At 50.0% G+C, this 17,399-nt stretch overlaps 2 protein-coding genes and 1 long non-coding RNA gene across 10 annotated transcripts; 1 reads left to right on the top strand and 2 right to left on the bottom strand.

Annotated features, from left to right (window-relative positions):
- Positions 1 to 32: 32 nt before the first annotated feature.
- Positions 33 to 4,498, bottom strand: CUNH6orf136 (chromosome unknown C6orf136 homolog). 2 transcript variants are annotated; one of them, XM_021150090.3, is made up of 6 exons: positions 4,249 to 4,498; positions 2,702 to 3,103; positions 2,253 to 2,341; positions 1,898 to 2,098; positions 407 to 476; positions 33 to 322 (listed from the first exon to the last, which is right to left on the bottom strand). In XM_021150090.3, the coding sequence occupies exons 1-6, from the start codon at positions 4,318 to 4,320 to the stop codon at positions 209 to 211; spliced, it is 948 nt and encodes a 315-aa protein (XP_021005749.1). In that variant the 5' UTR covers positions 4,321 to 4,498; the 3' UTR covers positions 33 to 208. The 2 variants fall into 2 exon arrangements, with proteins under 2 accessions (XP_021005749.1, XP_021005750.1); XM_021150091.3 differs by lacking the exon at positions 4,249 to 4,498 and adding an exon at positions 3,707 to 3,955.
- LOC147000433 (uncharacterized) lies at positions 3,922 to 12,072 on the top strand. Its single transcript, XR_015045997.1, has 4 exons — positions 3,922 to 4,033; positions 10,141 to 10,248; positions 10,527 to 10,610; positions 11,451 to 12,072. It is a non-coding gene; the product is annotated as an uncharacterized LOC147000433 (long non-coding RNA).
- On the bottom strand, positions 4,654 to 17,145 carry Atat1 (alpha tubulin acetyltransferase 1). Of its 7 annotated transcripts, none has more exons than XM_021150083.1 (13): positions 16,998 to 17,145; positions 16,506 to 16,566; positions 16,334 to 16,425; positions 16,163 to 16,223; positions 15,931 to 16,044; positions 15,641 to 15,742; positions 11,476 to 11,521; positions 11,294 to 11,362; positions 8,964 to 9,035; positions 8,271 to 8,514; positions 5,463 to 5,542; positions 5,330 to 5,372; positions 4,654 to 4,974 (listed from the first exon to the last, which is right to left on the bottom strand). In XM_021150083.1, the coding sequence occupies exons 1-13, from the start codon at positions 17,102 to 17,104 to the stop codon at positions 4,800 to 4,802; spliced, it is 1,266 nt and encodes a 421-aa protein (XP_021005742.1). In that variant the 5' UTR covers positions 17,105 to 17,145; the 3' UTR covers positions 4,654 to 4,799. The 7 variants fall into 7 exon arrangements, with proteins under 7 accessions (XP_021005742.1, XP_021005746.1, XP_029326709.1 ...); XM_021150087.2 differs by lacking the exon at positions 16,998 to 17,145 and adding an exon at positions 16,696 to 16,990; XM_029470849.2 differs by lacking the exon at positions 5,330 to 5,372.
- Between the last annotated feature and the right edge of the window lie 254 nt (positions 17,146 to 17,399).

Here is a 17,399-nt window from a genome sequence, read left to right as displayed (position 1 = left end):
GGAACCCAGAGAAAGTGACGTGAAAACCTGCCTTATGTCATTGCTTAAACTTTATTATTTACAAGTTAAATTACACAGCAGCTTTACCCAGCATGATGGAAAGAAGGAAGGAGAGTGGAGGGCGGCGGCTGGCTCTAGACATTCTTGTCCACCCCCACCTCCTTTTGTGCGTAGCAGTCCTCAGTGCAGCCTTTCACCCACATCTGCATCAGGCCTTGGAGCACAGGTGTAGGCTGGGCTCTGGTTCCGACAGCCCCAGGGCCACCAGGGCTCCCACCAGCAGCTTTTTCACAGGCGTCGACGGTGAGTGTGAAGGCATCAGCTGCAGAGACAGGTTAATGGAGGCTGGGGAGGAACACAGACATGTTCTACCCTCCACCCCTCCCAACCCAGGCCCAACACTCACCTTGTCCAGGTGATGGCGACAGATGAGGCCACTGGAATTCAGGTAGAAGGTGGAAAAGGCATCGAAGGTCCTGGGAAGGGGAGAGGCAGTGTGCAGAGGGAGGTAAGCTACAGTCAGACCAGAAGACACTCCACACAACACAAATCTTCCCGGGGCCTGGCAAGCCTGTCTCACCCTTCTTTCATGTGTTTGTGTGTGTTTTCAGTGTCAATAGGCCACCACGAAGACCAAAGATCAGGGCTAAGCTCATGAGTCACTTGGTTCCTCCCAGTTTGTCTTTTTGTTGTTTTAGATTCATGTACAAAGTGTCCATTTTCATTATCCTATTCTTGAACGTGACTTTCCTTCCCCTGCCTCTGTCTGGGTTATCTTCTCGGGGCTGGGCAGCTAAGGACAGAGGACAGGAAATTCTCTTAGGGTGAGGTGTTCCTACTGAGGCTGGCTGTGACTTTGGAGACTTAGCAGAGAGAGGCACAAGGCTCTGTGGCTCCTACCTAGGAACCATCTGGGGGAAGCCAAGGAGCCTAGTACAGAGCAGGACCTGTGTAAGTGCATGTGCCAGGACAGAAGACAATGAACGGTCCTCTCCTCCATCACGTGGGTCCCAGGTACTGAATGGAGGTTGTCAGGCTTAGAAGGCAAGCACTTTTACCCAATGAACCATCTCACCCGCCCAGGTATCAGTCATTTAAATGTTTAAGTACAATGTTAGAGGCTTGAGCCTAATAATTTTGGGGGCTGTACCATCCAGAAACTTAACCAAGTCCTTTACCTAGAGTTAAATTCAGGACACGGTTGTTTTTGCTCATTGGTCTCTGAAGTGAGTTCATGCATCCCAGGCTGGCCTGTAACTCCTGATCCTCCAGGAAGTTCTTTAACAGCTAAGTACTTAACACCCATCAGGCCCAAGTAACATAAGAAACTCAAAGTCAGGGCTGATTTCTTGTTTTAAATTTTATTTAACGTATGTGTGCTCTGCTGCATATATATCTGCCTATCTGAAGAGGGCATCAGATCCCCCTATAGATGGTTGTGAGCCACCATGTGGTTGCTGGGAATTGAATTCATGACCTCTGGAAGAGCAGCCAGTGCTCTTAGCCACTGAAGCCACCTCTCCAGCCCTAGGGCTGATTTCTTAACAGACACAAAAATCCACTAATTTTATGAAAAGCAGGCTGGGCCATTGAGATGGTTGTGTACAGGTACTTGCAGGCAAGCCTGAGGACCTGAGTTCAATCCCCAGGGTGTGCATGGTGGAGGAGAGAACCCATTCTCACAGGCTGAATTCTAAACACTCACTCGCTTTAATGTGTACTACCACATGCACACAAACACGTTATTTTAAAATTTAAAATTTAAAAAGATAGACTAAAAGTCTCTAAAAAGTCTCTACCCTCAGTAAGACGACAGCCAAATCAGGGTAAGTTAAGGACTGCTGAAAGACCAGCAGTGTTAGGGAAGCCACTGTAGTTTCGGCCCCTTCCCTCTTACCGGTAAAGATCCTCTTTATCACGCCTGTAGAAACGCAGGAAGAGCATATGTATGGGCAGACCTATTAGACGCCAGCGAGCTTGCAGGGTCCAGTTCTCAGGGTGGCGGGTCAGCTGTAAAATCTCCAACCGAAACTGTGCAAAATAGTTCCAAACCAGGAAGCGGCAAAGGGTCAGGGACATAACATAAAATGTCCGGCCCCTGTGAGAATAAAGGGACAGGAATGTCAGGACTGCAAAACCGAAACCGATTCTGCCAAGGTGTGGGGGAACGGTCTCAGGAAGCAGCTAGAACCTCTGGGAAAAGGCCTAAGTATTTAGCATGGGTCTTCTCCCTCCCTCATCCCAACTCTCACTTGGTACGAATGTTCAGGATCTCATTGATGAATTCCACATCCATTGAATATATAGTGTAGTCATGGGAGCGAAGGAAGAGGGTGGGAAGCTAGGTGGAAGAAGAAGGCATCAACTCAGCGGGAAAGAAAAGGTCCGGTCTGAGGATATATGTAACTTATTTACTTTTGAGACAGGGTGTGAGGAGCCCAATCTGGCCTTGAGCTTGGAATCCTCTTCCCTCAACCTCCTGAGTATAACCAGCTTGGCTCCTCAGTAATCTATCTTTAGGGTCTTCTAACTTCCACTCATCCTCCCCCACCCCCGCCCCAAGTGAAACGTCACTTTCAATTTAATGGTCCTTAATTCAAACAGGGACACCCTTTCCCCAGGAAGGCATTTCACAGCACAGTAACGAGGACAAGTTAACTGACTAGTCTCCATATTTCCCTGCTACAGATGGGCTGCTTACCTCTTGTCTTAGTCTCTCATGCATGACAGCCAGGTGTTCCTCCATACTCTCATCTCCTGAAGGAGTGGTGGGGGAAGGGTGGGAAGGTCCAGGGGCTTGGAAAGGTATCACAGCCCCAGGATAAGGGCAAGGCGGTCCCTCAAAAAGGCTCCTAAGCCCATCCAGGCAACCGCTGTGCAGCTCCGGGCCTGGTCCCTCCTCCCTCTTTCTCGGAGGAAGAACCATACTCAATGAGTTGAGAGCCTGGGCCTGAGAGAGAGGTGGTGGAGGAGCCTGGGGAAGGCGGTGGGTAGGAGGATGCGAGGGTGGTAGTGACCAGTGAGGAGGAAAAGATGGAGAAGTCGCTGGAGTGGAGTGGGGCCAGAGCGGGGGGAATGGTAGAGGTCGAGGAGAGAGCTGGTCCTAGGGAAAAGAGAACAAAAAGAAAAAAAATCAGACATCTAAGCATGGTGGTCTAGGGGCTACCAAGGATTCCAGGCCAGCCAGGGCTACACAGACCTAGTTTTAAAAACCAAACCAAACAAACAAGAAGTCAGCTCATGCTCCTCCATCCCAGCTGGGCTGGTAAGAAGCTTCAAGTCCTACCTGCAGAAGAGAATTTCCCAGAGGAGAGGGAGACATGAGGAAAGAGCGCCAGAGGACAACAGCACCAGGGCCACCGTCCCCAACTTTAGAAAGAACACCTTTACTTTACACTTATGATCCCATCATTATCCTGGTTTACTGCTCCATGGGAGAAATGATGCGATCTATATATAACATGTGTCATGACTCTGAACTAGAGCTGTGCAGGGCAAAGAACATCCAAGTGAAGGTGTGAATAATTCTGAGTTGACTGTTGGAACCTCTGGCACCCTGCCTGCACCTCAGTTTCCAGTAAATAGAGGAGAGGCCTATATAACAGGATGATGAATGTATAAACTTCGTCACCCATAAAGTAGTACATAAACGGACGCTATTATCATTATATATTACATATATATTATATATTAGCATTTTCTGCACCATTAAATGACAATCGGGCCGATTGCTGAAGGGTGAACTTCTCAGGTCACTAACGCTGCTACTGCAAGGATGGCAGGTCACCCGAGGTCAAGCCTGATTCCAAGTCCCTTGGCGTCCAGGAACCCCAGGGGCAGGGGGACCACGGGGCCTGGCCGAGCCCTCCAGGAGCCTTCCCCGCCGCCGGGGGCGTGGCCGTGCGCCCGCCGTCCCCCAGAGCCCGACCCGGTACAGCGGCCAGCCTTTCGGGCAGGATCGTTCTGCAGGTGCACCACAGGCCCGCAGTTCCGGCCTCTCTGCCCTGCCCTTCAAAGTCACCTCCAGGCACAGGTAAAAACGGCGGGGACCGGGGCCACCAGGGATTGCCGCTCCCCGGACCTCACAGGCAACGCCAGCCCTAGCGGACCCCGCGCCCCTCACACGTGCAGTGCACGGGTGGTCAGGGGCGGCGGGGGGCCTCTGCGCCTGCGCGGCCCGGCGCCCCGCCCCTCGCCCGGCTCTGAGGAGGGTCTCCGCCCGCCCCTCGCCGCCCGCCGCCTCCTTACCTGGGGTCGCGCCTGGTAGGCGCGAAGGCAGGGCCCGAGGCGCCGGGCGGCCCCCGGGCTCGGACGGTACATGCTGTTCCGGGAGTGAACGGGCGCCTCCCGCGTCCCGTCTCCGTCTCCTCGCCCGGCAGCGCGCCCCGGAGCCGGCTTCGTGAAGGGGAAAGGAGGGAGGGGGGGCCGGGGCTAAGGGAGGAAAAAACGGAGACACCGTGCGCCTGCGCACAGCGGGCCCGCAGCAGCCCAGGCGCCGCTACGCGGGAGTGCGCTTGCGCACAGCGGGCCCGGGCGCTCCCAGGGCGCCTGCGCAGCCTCTTGTCAGGCCTAGCAAAATGAGGGGAGGTAGGACTGAATATAGTTTCATGAGAGAGACTGAGGGGCATGTGAATTTGAATAATGACAAGTCACTTTTTGTCGGTAGCTATAGTGATAACAAATAAATACTTTTATTGCTCTGGTTAAAAATAACGATACAAAGGATCTGAGGCTGACAGGCCTGTTGAATGAATGAGTGAATGAATACATCCATACTGAGAACCAAGCTTTGGCCGTGGTTACCAAGGCCTGGTGCTGCGGCGTTCCTGCAGGTTTCGAATGACCCTGGCGTTCATTATGTCCCCACCCACCGTCCAGGACTGGGCGGGTGGCGCCTGGGCCCTTGGAGCACCTGTCTGTGTAGGCTCCTCCCCAGACCCATCCAGTAACAAGACCCGATCTTCACTGGCCGACCTGGTGGGCAGGGAAATGAAGCGTGTGTTAGAGCTGCTAATGGGAATTACGGTGAGACATTCTTCAAGGTTGTGGGTGCAGGGTAATGTACAGACACCTGTTGGGTTCTAAGGCTGGGACAGTTACCACGGTGTCCAAACTTAAGTACTCAGAGCACGGCGGAGGGGACAAACACCAGAATTCAAGCCACAAGAAAGAAGGCTTATATGACGTTAGGCAGAAAGATGTGTGTGTGTGTGTGTGGGGGGGGGAACTGGTATCCAGTTCACACAGACTTAGGAGGAAGCAGGAGGAGTAGTGTTAGGCAGTGTCAGAAGGTGCTGGCAGCTGTTAAGGGGGGAGGTGTAGACCTCACCTATCCTCCGCTTCCTGTTCCCCCTTCTTCCGTTCTTGGTTGCCTGTAAAAATACCAGGCATCTAGGGAGACTGTAGTCGTTATGTGTGTGTGACCTATTTGGTTGGAGAATTAAGAAAAAGTGGCTACTTACCTGTACCCAGGAATGAGGTATTGAATCCCCCATGGCGGCTGTAGTGGCAGCTTTGGGCTACCAGCCCCCAGGGAGTCCCCCTGTAGAAGAAATGGGAGATGAAGGGGAAGAGGCTCAGGATGAAAAGGTGGCATGGAGGGGTCAGAGGAGAAAGGAGGGATAGCGTGGGAACAAAGAAAAAGGGCAGCTACCTCCCCAAAGGATTCTTGTCTAAGACTTCTAGCAAAGGTAGGGGAGGGCTTATTTTATACTTCAAGATTTTCTATACCATCCTGCACTGTTGCTTTACTCTAACTGGGCTGGTGTGTGATGTGATCTAATTAAGTCATAAAAACACTTGGGCATGCAGAAAGGAGCTTGCTGAACCATGGTGCCTGAATGTGTGGTGCCTGAATGTGTGAATTCCCTTAAAATGATTCTTTTAAATATAAGAACTCTCAGGCCACAGTAGCAAGGAAGAAAGGGTAGTTTTTAGAGATGGTTGACCCTGTTGGACTATTATTATGATTGACAGGCTTTCACTCTGTAGCCTTGGCTGGACTGCAACTAGCTATGTAGGCTGGCTTCAAACTCTTACCAGGATCTGCCTACCTCTGCCTCCCAAGGGCTGGGATTAAAGGCTTGTGCCACCATGCCCAGTACCCTATGAGGATTCTTTTTTTTTTTTTTTTTTTTTAAAGATTTATTTATTTATTATATGTAAGTACACTGTAGCTGTCTTCAGACACTCCAGAAGAGGGCGCCAGATCTCGTTACGGATGGTTGTGAGCCACCATGTGGTTGCTGGGATTTGAACTCTGGACCTTCAGAAGAGCAGTCGGGTGCTCTTACCCACTGAGCCATCTCACCAGCCCTTTTTTTTTTTTTTTGAGACAGGGTTTCTCTGTGTATCCTTGGCTGTCCTGGAACTCACTCTGTAGACCAGGCTGGCATCGAACTCAGAAATCTGCCTGCCTCTGCCTCCCAAGTGCTGGGATTAAAGGTGTGCGCCACCACCACCACCACCAGGCTCCCTGTGAGGATTCTTGATCTTAGGCAGGACTTGTCTTCAGAGAGCACTTGTGGGGTTTGTAGTGCAGACATGATGAGGTCAAAGAGTAGGAGAGGGATCCAGAAACAGTCCTGAGGTTAGTGAGCCCAAGCTCCTAGCAAATCCACACCTTACCAAGGCTGGCCAGGGAAGGAGGCATATGTTACTGGGGGTAGGGGACCTATGGCTTCCAAGTTAGTAGAGGAAGAGCGTGAAGCACAAACGAAGCTGAAACCTTAAGATGTTTTTCACTGAAAATGTCAATTTAGAAAACACAGAAGAACCCACACTTTATTGAGACAACACTGAGAGGGAAAAGGAATCTGGAAGGAGGGAGGGAGGTCCTGCTCCCAAGGACTTTAGGGGACACATTGAGGCACCTGATCTAATGGGGGATAGGGGGCCAGGAGAAGGGTCCTTCTACACCCTGGGCATGGAAGCAGGGAAGGAAGCTCTTGCTATGAAGGAAAAAGAAGTCAGGGCAGCACAAGGGTGATCCCCATCTCATCTCAAGACAATCTCACAAGTGTATTTACTAGGGAGGACAGGGGGGATTCCAGGATCTAATGGACCAGGCTTATCAGAGACACAGCTAAGTGGTCCTAGAGTGTTTGCTGGGTTCTACTGCCAAGAGACAGACTCAGCTTATCTGAAGAAAGTGGTGGAGTCTGTGTGTCTCTGCAGAGACCCCCAGAGCAACATTAGTCTGACATATCTACATAACACTTGGAAAGTAAGAGTTTGGCAATATTTGGAGGACCCGGTTGGGAAGCCACACCCTGGTCCTACCAGCATGAACTGCTCTGAAGCAGAGCTTGCTCAGGGGATGGAGTTATCAGACTAAAAGGGCAGGTTTGGCAGGAGGATGCAGGATTAGAGCTACTAGTGGGCACTGTGGAGGGAATTAACCCATTGGCAGGACACTCCTTAAAGGTTTCCCTGGCAGAGGAGGCCCTTGGACCTCTGGTGGTCTGGAGTCTGACCGTAAGCAGTGTGTGCTTCTCTAGGGAGTCAGTAGGAGCCATTTAGCCCAAGAGATCTGGGAACAGAACAGCCTGTCTGTGGGAGAGTATTCATAGCACAGGTTGGGAGTACAGGGGTGTCTTCTGTGGTAAGAAAAGCTACAAAGTATTAGGCTAGTTAGAACCCTGGCAACCCAGTTGTTCAAGAAAGAGGAAGAAAAAATCTTGATGGAAGAGTGGGTTGCAAGTTGCAGGAGGGAGTGTATCTGCCCTCCCAGGTTTCCTGTCAGTATCGACTCTCATCAGATCGGGGAAGGGAGCTGTAGAGGAATGTTATGGACAGGAGAAGGAGAGAGGGAAGGTAGGGGAGAGAGAAAAACAGACAAGTCAGAGGTGAAGAGGAAGCTAAGAGGAGAAATAAAGGAGATACCCACTCCTTGCCTGCCTGGAAGGGCTCTTGGCATACATACCGTGGCCCTGGAACCCACTGGCTCCCAATCTTGAGACACATGCCTATCCCCAGCAATGTTAACCAAGATTCCTAGAGTCTTGAAAGATTCAAAGCCCCCACCAATGGATCTCTAAGTCTTCCTACTCTTCCAATGACCCTCCAAATATAACTCTGGTCCATGGCTCCATATAAAGCCCCCACCCCCACCCCACCCCCAGCTCCTTCAATCTTCCCAGACCAGGGCTGCAGAAATTTATGTTTTGGTAAAGATTTAATTATTTCATGTTTGTTGGGGATTCACCTTATTCTTTACCACTGCTAACTTCATCACATCCAGAGGCTCCCAAACTTGCAGGCCTTATTACCTGGTGCGTCTTCGTTGGGCTGGGCTACCTCCAGGGTCAGTGGCCAGCAGAAGACGTGCAGTAGGGTGTGGGGGGCAGAGACGCAGGGAGCGAAGCAGCTCCTGCTCTGGAACAAAGGGCCGAAGGGGACCACGATCCGGCGAGTTGCCCAGGCTGCTAGAACGTGGAGGTGGGTGGGCTGGAGGTGTGGCACGCCGAGGGGCCCTGTTCAGGGGCCAAGGAGGCTCCACAGCTACCTTCAGGACTGGGAAGAGGAGGAACAAAGAGAGTAAGAGAGAGAAGAAAGGGAAAAGAGTCACAGTAATAAAGATTAGGCAGGCCGGACGGTGGTGGCGCATGCCTTTAATCCCAGCACTTGGGAGGCAGAGGCAGGCGGATTTCTGAGTTCGAGGCCAGCCTGGTCTACAGAGTGAGTTCCAGAACAGCCAGGACTACACAAACCCTGTCTCGAAAAACAATAAATAAATAAATAAATAAATAAATAAATAAATAAAGATTAGGCAGAAAGAAAGAAAGAAAGAAAGAAAGAAAGAAAGAAAGAAAGAAAGAAAGATAGATTAGGCAGAAAGCAACCGTAGCCTTTCATTATTGTCCCTTGGTTACTACCTTCCCTTAACCCACTCTCCCTGGGTCCTTATGCCCAGCTACCCTCCCCTGACCACCCTGCCCCCCAGCCACCCTCAAGTTCCTTACATTCTCTGTCACTGGAAGAGTATGGCTTAATGTCTCCCTCTGCTCTTTTTGGTGGCAGCTTCCGTGCTGGAGCTGGTGGTGGTGGGGACACAAGGGAGTTTTAGGAGTTGCACTCTCCATCCCTCCTCCCTGCCACTTTCCCACAGTCCCAAGCTTTTGCTCCCTGACACCACAGCTCCTCCTGGGAATGCCAGTACAGAAGCCGTGCTGTGGCAAAGCCAGCACACCAAGGGAGTTTGGGGGGGAGTGTTGGAGCACTTTTGGGGAGAGCCAGAAGGAGTAGGCCAAACATAGAGTTTCAGGAGAAAGATCCAGGGGAGACCGGGGCCTGGGAGATGCAGGAAAGGATGGCCAAGGGGAGGCGAGCTCTTACTGTCCATGGGTGTTGTCAGGCCCCCCTGGGGTTCTGGGGCAGTGGAATAGTCCCAGCTGGGCCAGTGAGGACCCTGGGTCCCTCTAGATGAGATGGACAAAGCCCTTGGTTAATTGGGAATTGTTTGGGGGAGGGGAGAGGAGTTGCAGAACCTCTCCTTCCTGTACAAAAAGATATGGAAATTCTGAGTTTTAATTAGGTTTTAAAATACTTCAAAGTGGTGGCACACACCTTTAGTCTCTGCATTGGAAAGGCAGGCCTGATCAACATAGCAAGTTCGAGGACAGAGTTACATAGTGAGACCCTGTCTCAAAAGAACAAAGAGCCAGGCATAGTGACATAGGCCTTTAATCCCAGCACTTAAGAAGAAGAGGCAGGCTGACCTCAGTAAATTCAAGGGCACCCTGGTGTATCAAGTTCTAAGACAGTCTGAGCTACAGAGATCCTGTCTCAATTCCTTCCTCCCAAAGTGTGAATCTACAAAAGGGCTTCAGCAAATGGGAGCTACTGTATAGCAATGGGAGCTACTGTATAGCAATGGGAGCTACTGTATAGCAATGGGAGCTACTGTATAGCAATGGGAGCTACTGTATAGCAATGGGAGCTACTGTATAGCAATGGGAGCTACTGTATAGCAATGGGAGCTACTGTATAGCAATGGGAGCTACTGTATAGCAATGGGAGCTACTGTATAGCAATGGGAGCTACTGTATAGCAATGGGAGCTACTGTATAGCAATAGGAGCTACTGTATAGCAATGGGAGCTACTGTATAGCAAGGGTGAGTTTCCTCCCTTCCTCTTAGGTTCTCCATCACAGACCAGAAGGACCCGATCAGCCCTCTGTGGATCGTCATCCATCCCAGATGGTGGCATGGCCTCACTGCCTACTGGATGGTAGCCTCAGAACTGCGGTAACCATCACGGGTCATGGTCATGGTGGGCCTCTGGGAGCCTAGGCTAATGCTTATAAGGCTCAATGAGTTGTTCTTTGGGCAACTGTTACTACTTTTCTTGGCCAATGGCAAGGTAACCAGCCACAAAGCTAACCATTCTGTACCAGCCAGCACCACACAGCTGCTTAAGGCTATGCCTCGCTCCCTGAGGATGTATTGGGGAGGGAGGGAGGGAGGAAGGGAGGGGGAAAGGTAGATGGCAGCCTGTGAGGCTTTTTTTTTTTTTGGTTTTTCAGGACTGGAACTCACTCTGTAGACCATGCTGGCCTCAAACTCAGGGATTCCCGTTTCAAGTACTGGATACCACACCCAGCCAACCTGTGAGTTCAGTCAAAATAGGTTTGATTATTCTTGAAAAAAATTCTTTTAAGGCAAGATCTCATATGCAGCCTTGGCTGGCGTAATGCTTGCTAGGCAGACTAGGCTGGCTTCAGACTCATAGAGCTCCACCTACGTTGGCTTCTTGAGTGCTGGAATCAATGGCATGTGTCACCATGCCAGGTAAAAATGTTACACATTTTGAGCATTCTCTTATAAAACAAGTATATAGACTTGACTATTCACATCACTATCCCATGAATAGAAATGAAAGGACCACTGGGCTCACTTTCCTGTCCCTCCCTGGCTGACAGAGCCTGAGGAATTTACAACAATTTGACTGTGGCCTGTTTTGAGGGAGCTGACCTAGCGCAGAGGCTCTGCTGACACTGGAGGCCAGCCAAGCTCTTGAGGGGCTTGCTTAGTAAGAACCGTTGCAGAGAACAGGGCTGGGTGTGCTTTGGAGTAGGGCAGTGTGGTTAGTGTGTGAGCTTGAGCGTTAGCAGGATCTGATTTCTTCCCATGTATAAAATGCTCCCAGCAGGGCCAGGGCAAACAGCGCTGCTGGAGAGATGCGTGGCTTTAGGGTGTTCTGAATTGCTAGCAGACAGCACTGCTACCCCGGAACCTCCTGAGGAAGTAGGCCTTACTGCCCTTAATTCCACCCAGTCCTTGCAGGCTTTACCAGCAGGTATGGGATCGGCCACAGCAGCACGAGAGTGTCGAGTTGCCCTCAGAGAGGAAGTGGGGGGCCCTGTGAGGAAGGAAGAGGTGGTGGCCCTCAGTGGGGACCTGTGGAACTAAGAGCCCACCTCTTTCCTTTCCCTTTCCACAACTACTAGGCTGGCACAAGGTAAGGAGACTTACGGTGCTGATGGGCAAAGAAGCCTTCAAAGATGACAAAGTTGTTCACCTGGAAGATGAAGCAAACAGAGCATACTGTCTCTTCTCATCACACAGTGGGTATAGAACCTGGACCACAAAGCCCATGAGGTGCGTCTCAGTGTGGCTAAGCTAATGGAATGCTTGCCTACCATGCATGAAGCGCTGGGGTCAAGCCTCTCAGCACCACACACAACTGGGTACAGCGACATATGCCCGAAATCCTAACACTTGGAGGGGAAAGCTAGGAGGACGAGTTCAAGGACATCCCCAGCTACACCGAGAGCCAGAGGCCAGCTGGGCTACATGAGACCCTGCCCCAAGGTCAAATCATGGGGCTGGAGAGATGCTTCAGTGGTTCAGAACCATTGCTGCTCCTGCAGAAGACTGATTTAACTCCAAATACTCACAAGGTGGCTCATGACTGACCGCCTGTAACCCCAGTCCCAGAGAATCCAACACCCTTTTCTGACCTTCATGGATACCCGTAGTGTATATATGTTCATGCAGGCAAAATATGTATACTCATAAGATAAAATAAATCTAGCCGGGTGGTGGTGTCACACACACACGTGTATACATTATATAAATATAACATATGTATACATACATATGTATATGTATGTATGTGTGTGTGTATATATACATACACACACATACATATATATGTTTGTTTTTGAGACTGGGTTTCTCTGTGTAGCTCTGCCTATAGACTGGCTGGCCTTGAACTTACAACAGAGATCTGCCTGTCTCTGTCTTCAAGTGCTGAGACTAAAGGCATGGACCACACTACCTCTTTATAATACATATAGATATAAGCCAGGCGGTGGTGGCGCACGCCTTTAATCCCAGCACTCAGGAGGCAGAGGCAGGTGGATTTCTGAGTTTTGAGGCCAGCCTGGTCTACAGAGTGAGTTCCAGGACAGCCAGGGCTACACAGAGAAATCCTGTCTCGAAAAAACAAAAAACAAGACAACAAAAAAAGAGATGCTGTGCTTCTGATCGCCTCTGTTCCCTGCACCCACAAGGCTGCTCATAACTGTCTTTATTCTAAGGGATCTAGGGCCCTCTTCCCACCTCTGCTGGTATTGCACGCACATGGTGCACATACATACATGTAGGTACTCATACATACATACATACACATCTTAAACAGAGCTCACAGGATACCTGCCAATGTTAGTATTTTACAGGCCAGCTGCTCCACGTGTCCATGTAACTGGGCTAACCTGTCCAGTGTGAAGAACGTGCCCCTTCCACCGTTCTCTACTATTTTTATTTGAGACATGTCTCACTCTGAACCTTTCTCTGGACTGAACTCATTTTGTAGACCAGGCTGACCTTGAACTCACAGATATCTGTCTGCCTCAGCTTCAGGAGTGCTGAGATTAATACTGCCCTTTTTTTTTTTTTTTTTTAACTGACTCAGCATTTCAGGTAACCCAGGCCTGTCTCAAACTCCTGACTACCTTAAAAATCAGCTCCGACACTGGGCATAGTGATTCATTCCTAATAACCTTAGGATTAAAGACTTCTTGTAAGTTCAAAGCTAGCCTGTACTACACAGTACGTTCCAAACCAGTCAAAACAAGACTTCCTGGGGCTGGAGAGATTACTTAACAGTTAAGTACACTGACTGCTCTTTTGAAGGTCCTGAGTTCATATCCCAGCAACCACATGATGGCTCACAACCACCTGTACTCATATACATAAAATAAATAAAATCTTAAAAAAAAATAAAAGACTCCTAAATGTTTTCCCGAAAGCCAATCTACCTACATCATGCAATGTTACCCTTCCTATTCCTATTGTTTTGGGTCCAATCATAACTCTATTTTTCCCACATCTATTCTATAAGGAAATCATGTTTGTTTTACCCTCAGATGCCACCGTTTCCTACCTCTGCTGCTGTCCCTGGGTCTGTCCCTGACTCCCTTTCATCAGGAATTTCTGCTTCCCTATCCGTCTTCTGAACTTTCACCCTGGCTCCCTCTATGGCTTGTTTGTTTGGCACAGCAAGCAAAGTGAAGGAGACAGGTGACCCGAGTGCCTTTGGCTTCAGCTCTCACCTACTACTTTCCTTCGGTCACACTGCTGTGGGCATATTCTCACTGCACAGCCTTTTATACTAGCCATCACTCCTCTGGGACACTGTGCCTCCACACACTTCCTTCATGCTCTTGCACAAATGAGCTATCCTCTCAGTTGAGAGCTCTGCCAATAGCTGACTCGCACCTGTAAGCCCCTCCCTCACCAGCACTGGTTTCATTTTCTCAGAACACTTATCCCTTAATAACAGTAAAGCATGCCTTTTGGTGTTTTGTTTGTTTGTTTGTTTGTTTGAGACAGGGCCTCTCCAGGGAGTCCTAGAAGCCCCAGAATACAATATTTAGACCAGGCTGGCCATGAACTCACAGAGCTCTACCTTCCCAGTGCTGGAGTCAAAGGCATGCACCACCCTTGCCTGGCCCTAGAATAAGTTGTTTGTCTGGTTCCACATTTGGATTCTTTTGTTTGGTTGTGTAAAGTATTCCTAGTGGCCACAACAGTGTCAGATACACAACAAATAGTTGTTGAATGCATTAGTAATGTGTTTCTAAACTCACAGAATCACTGTCCCATGATAAACCAAGCTTTCTGAGGCCTGGAATGCCTATTATTCTGGATCTTCCATAAATGATGACTAATGTAATGGACTTGTGGGAGAACAAGGTAGAAAGAAGCTGTTGTGTTTGGGGATAAAATAAGGTCTAGTAAACAGCCGATGCCCAGGTGTGGTGATGAACTCTGGAGGTAGAGGCAGGGTGACCTCTGTGGTGCTTGCCTTTAGTCCCAGCACTCTGAGCAAAGGCAGGCAGATCTCTCGAGAGTCTGAAGCCAGCTGATCTATATAGTGAGTTTCAGGATAGCCAGAGCTCCAGAGGGAGACTGTGCCTCAAAAAGCCTGCAAGCAAGCAAGCAAACACGCAAAGCTCCCCAAAAAGACAGGATGAATGCTTCTAGAATATGTGATGGGTAAGGAGAAAAAAGATTTAGTTGCAAAAATAAATCACACTGGACATCATGACTTAATCCTAGCTCTTGGGAAGCTGAGGCAGGAGGATCATCCATTTGAGGAGGGTGAGGTTTGGTGTGTATATAGCAAGCGTCTTTCAAATACAGAACAGCTGGGCATCAAGGCATACCTGTGACCCCATTAACTCAGGAGGTAGAGATGGAGTGTCACTGTGAGTTCAAGGCCAGCCTGAGATATATAGTGAGATCCAGTTTCAAAAGCCCACAATGCGGGCTGGAGAGATGGCTCAGTGGCTAAGAGCACTGTTTTTCCAGAGGTCCCTAGTTCAATTCCCAGCAACCACATGGTGACTCATTAGCTATCTATATGATGTGATCTGATGCCCTCTTCTGGCATGCAGGTGTACATGCAGATAGAGTACTCATATATAAAATAAATCTTAAAAAAAAAAAACCAAAAACCAAAAACCAAAACAACAAAACCCACGATGGAGCCCTGGAGAAGGGTGCATATAAACAAAACTAGAGGGACTCAGAGGGTTTTATATATGCATTTAGCCTGTCTATATACCTGTGCACATGTACATGCAACAATAATGAGAGACAATAGTGGGAGAGGGGGACAGGGGAAGGGCTGGAGGGGGAGAAACAGGGATAGGAGTGCTGTCAATACAGAGCTCAGGCATAAAGTCCTCATAAAAAATATAGCTGGGGTGGTGGAGCATCCCTTCAATCCTAGCACTCTGGAGTGAGAAGTAGGTGGATCTGTGTGTTCAAGGCCAACCTAGTATACAAGGGGAGTATGGTACAGCCAGGGTGACCCAGAGACCTTATTTGAATAAACAAAAATAGGGGCTGGAGAGATGGCTCAGAAGCTTAGAGCGCTTGGTTGCTCTTGAGGACTAAGATTCAAATCCCCAGCACCCACATGGTGGCTCATAAACATCTGTAACTCCAGTTCCCACGTTCTGACACCCCCTTCTAACTTGTGTGTACAGGCATGAACATGGTGCATGTATATACATGTGAGCAAAGCATTCACACACACGAAAATGAGGTAAGTCTAAAACAACATCGAAACAACCCAAGGTAGGACTTAGTCAGATGTCTCCAGGGTTGGCGCAGAGCCTCTAACCTGTGGGACTGTGGTCTCCAGGTTGTAGTGCTTATTCAGGAACTTGAGCAGCTTCGGCGATGGTCGGTCAATGGCCAGTTGGTGGGGCTCCACTCGCTCTTTCTGCAGGAAAACGAAAAACTTGGGGGCAGGGGTTGTAGGAGGAGCATGCTAGCAGGATACTGGGAGCCTGGTAAGGGAATACAGAGAAAAGGGGACCAACTGTGGGCTATGGAGCAGGGCCTCCTAGAGCTTCAGGGTGAAGAGCCTTTTAGATCTATTCTGACTGATCGGTAAAGATTGTTGGGTACCTGTAACATATGCTGAAAAAGTTCTCGCCCGTGGCCATGCCGTTGCACCGACTCGTGGATGTAAAAGTCCAGAATGCAAAGCGGTTCTACCTCATTGTGAGCCTCCCGGTCATCCTAAGAGGTCAAGAACACATACTCATTAGGAGCCATGCATCTTGGTTGTCTCCCACCCCGCCCCCATTTCTTCTCTGACACCAATGCTTACAAATGGCTAGTTTGCAGTGACACTCACCAGTACAAAGAGCTTCTTGTATCCAACTTTGAGGAAACCAATAATGGCTCCTTTCCCTGCCCTGTGGGATGGGGAAAATAATGAACCAGGCAGGAGCAACTGTCTGGGAGAGATTGCAAAAGGAAGGTAAGAAGAGTCTGATTTACACGGAATAATGACAATAAGACTCACGGGCGGGTTGAGGTGTCCTTCAGTATGTAAATAACATGCCGGTTGCTTTGCATCCTCAAAGCGCTGGTGATGGGTGCAGGGAGGTGCTGAGCCTGCAAAGATGAAGATCTACTTTGTTTGATTCTTTATCTGCCACCCATCTCCCTTTCCTCCTCCTAGAGGCGCCCCGTACCTTGGCAGAAGCCTTGCCCAGCTCATCTACAATTGTCATGATTTGCTGCTGCAGATCCACACTACAGAGAAAGGGGCCGGTCAGACACTCGCTAGGTTACAGCATCGTGGAAGTCATTCCTGGCAGCCTGCTTGGCTCCCACCCAGGCTCCTCCACAGGGTCTCTGACTTTGCTTGGAACTCTTCCTCACCTCCCACCTCACCCCTCCAGATCCCAAGCTTTGGTTTCACAGCTCCCATGTTAAGGTTACTGTGAAGTGGTAGGAAGGGCGGGTCAACTATAACCTCTTGTTGAGGCCACATTAGGCCAAAAGGTGAAAGGTTACAGATGTAGGCCTATTAACCCGGCTAGATCCAGGGTCAAAGGTCACCAAAACCCATGTATGACCGCAGAAGAAATGGCCAGTAGTCAGTGAGAAGGGGGCGTGGTTCCTGGATCAGGTTTGGAGAGGAACCGGGACAGAAGGGCCATGGGTCGGGTTTGAAATGTCACCGGGCCGGCGTTGTGGTTCCGGGTCGGCGGGCCGGAGGCCGCAGGTGCTGGTCCAGCACGGTGATCCGCTCCGGGAACAGCGCATCCACATCGAACGGGAACTCCATGGCCCATTGTGCGGGACCGGACACGCCCCACACAACGTCACTTCCGCTACCAGGGCCGGTAAGTCTTTATCTCTAGGACCCGCCCCGAGGGCTCGCCCCGCCCCCACCATGGTTTCACAGTGCCTGGGAAACCCCATTTTTTCTCGCCAAACCCCATTTTTCTCTAGCAACAGCTCTCCTTTTGTAGGTCTGTGCCCCTGAGGTGCCAGGGCAACCAAGTATCCTGCCCTCCCAGTGAACAGCTGAGAGAACCTTCAGAAGAACCAGTCTCACACCCCTTGGAGTTGCGGGCATT

The sequence above is a fragment of the Mus caroli genome, unplaced genomic scaffold (assembly GCF_978045245.1).
Source record: "Mus caroli unplaced genomic scaffold, Mus_caroli_1 scaffold_18, whole genome shotgun sequence".
NCBI classification, from domain to species: domain Eukaryota; kingdom Metazoa; phylum Chordata; class Mammalia; order Rodentia; family Muridae; genus Mus; species Mus caroli.
This window is presented reverse-complemented; position numbering and strand designations above follow the sequence as displayed.

Coding starts and splice junctions, on each gene's coding strand:
- CUNH6orf136 (XM_021150090.3), bottom strand. CDS start 4,320: ATGTACCGTCCGAGCCCGGGGGCCGCCCGGCGCCTCGGGCCCTGCCTT. Junction 3,104..4,248: donor CCTACCAGGCGCGACCCCAG/GTAAGGAGGCGG, acceptor TCTTTTCCCTAG/GACCAGCTCTCTCCTCGACC. Junction 2,342..2,701: donor ATGAGAGACTAAGACAAGAG/GTAAGCAGCCCA, acceptor TCTTCCACCTAG/CTTCCCACCCTCTTCCTTCG.
- Atat1 (XM_021150083.1), bottom strand. CDS start 17,104: ATGGAGTTCCCGTTCGATGTGGATGCGCTGTTCCCGGAGCGGATCACC. Junction 16,426..16,505: donor TGGGCAAGGCTTCTGCCAAG/GTACGGGGCGCC, acceptor TCATCTTTGCAG/GCTCAGCACCTCCCTGCACC. Junction 9,036..11,293: donor GGCCGATCCCATACCTGCTG/GTAAAGCCTGCA, acceptor CACCACCACCAG/CTCCAGCACGGAAGCTGCCA.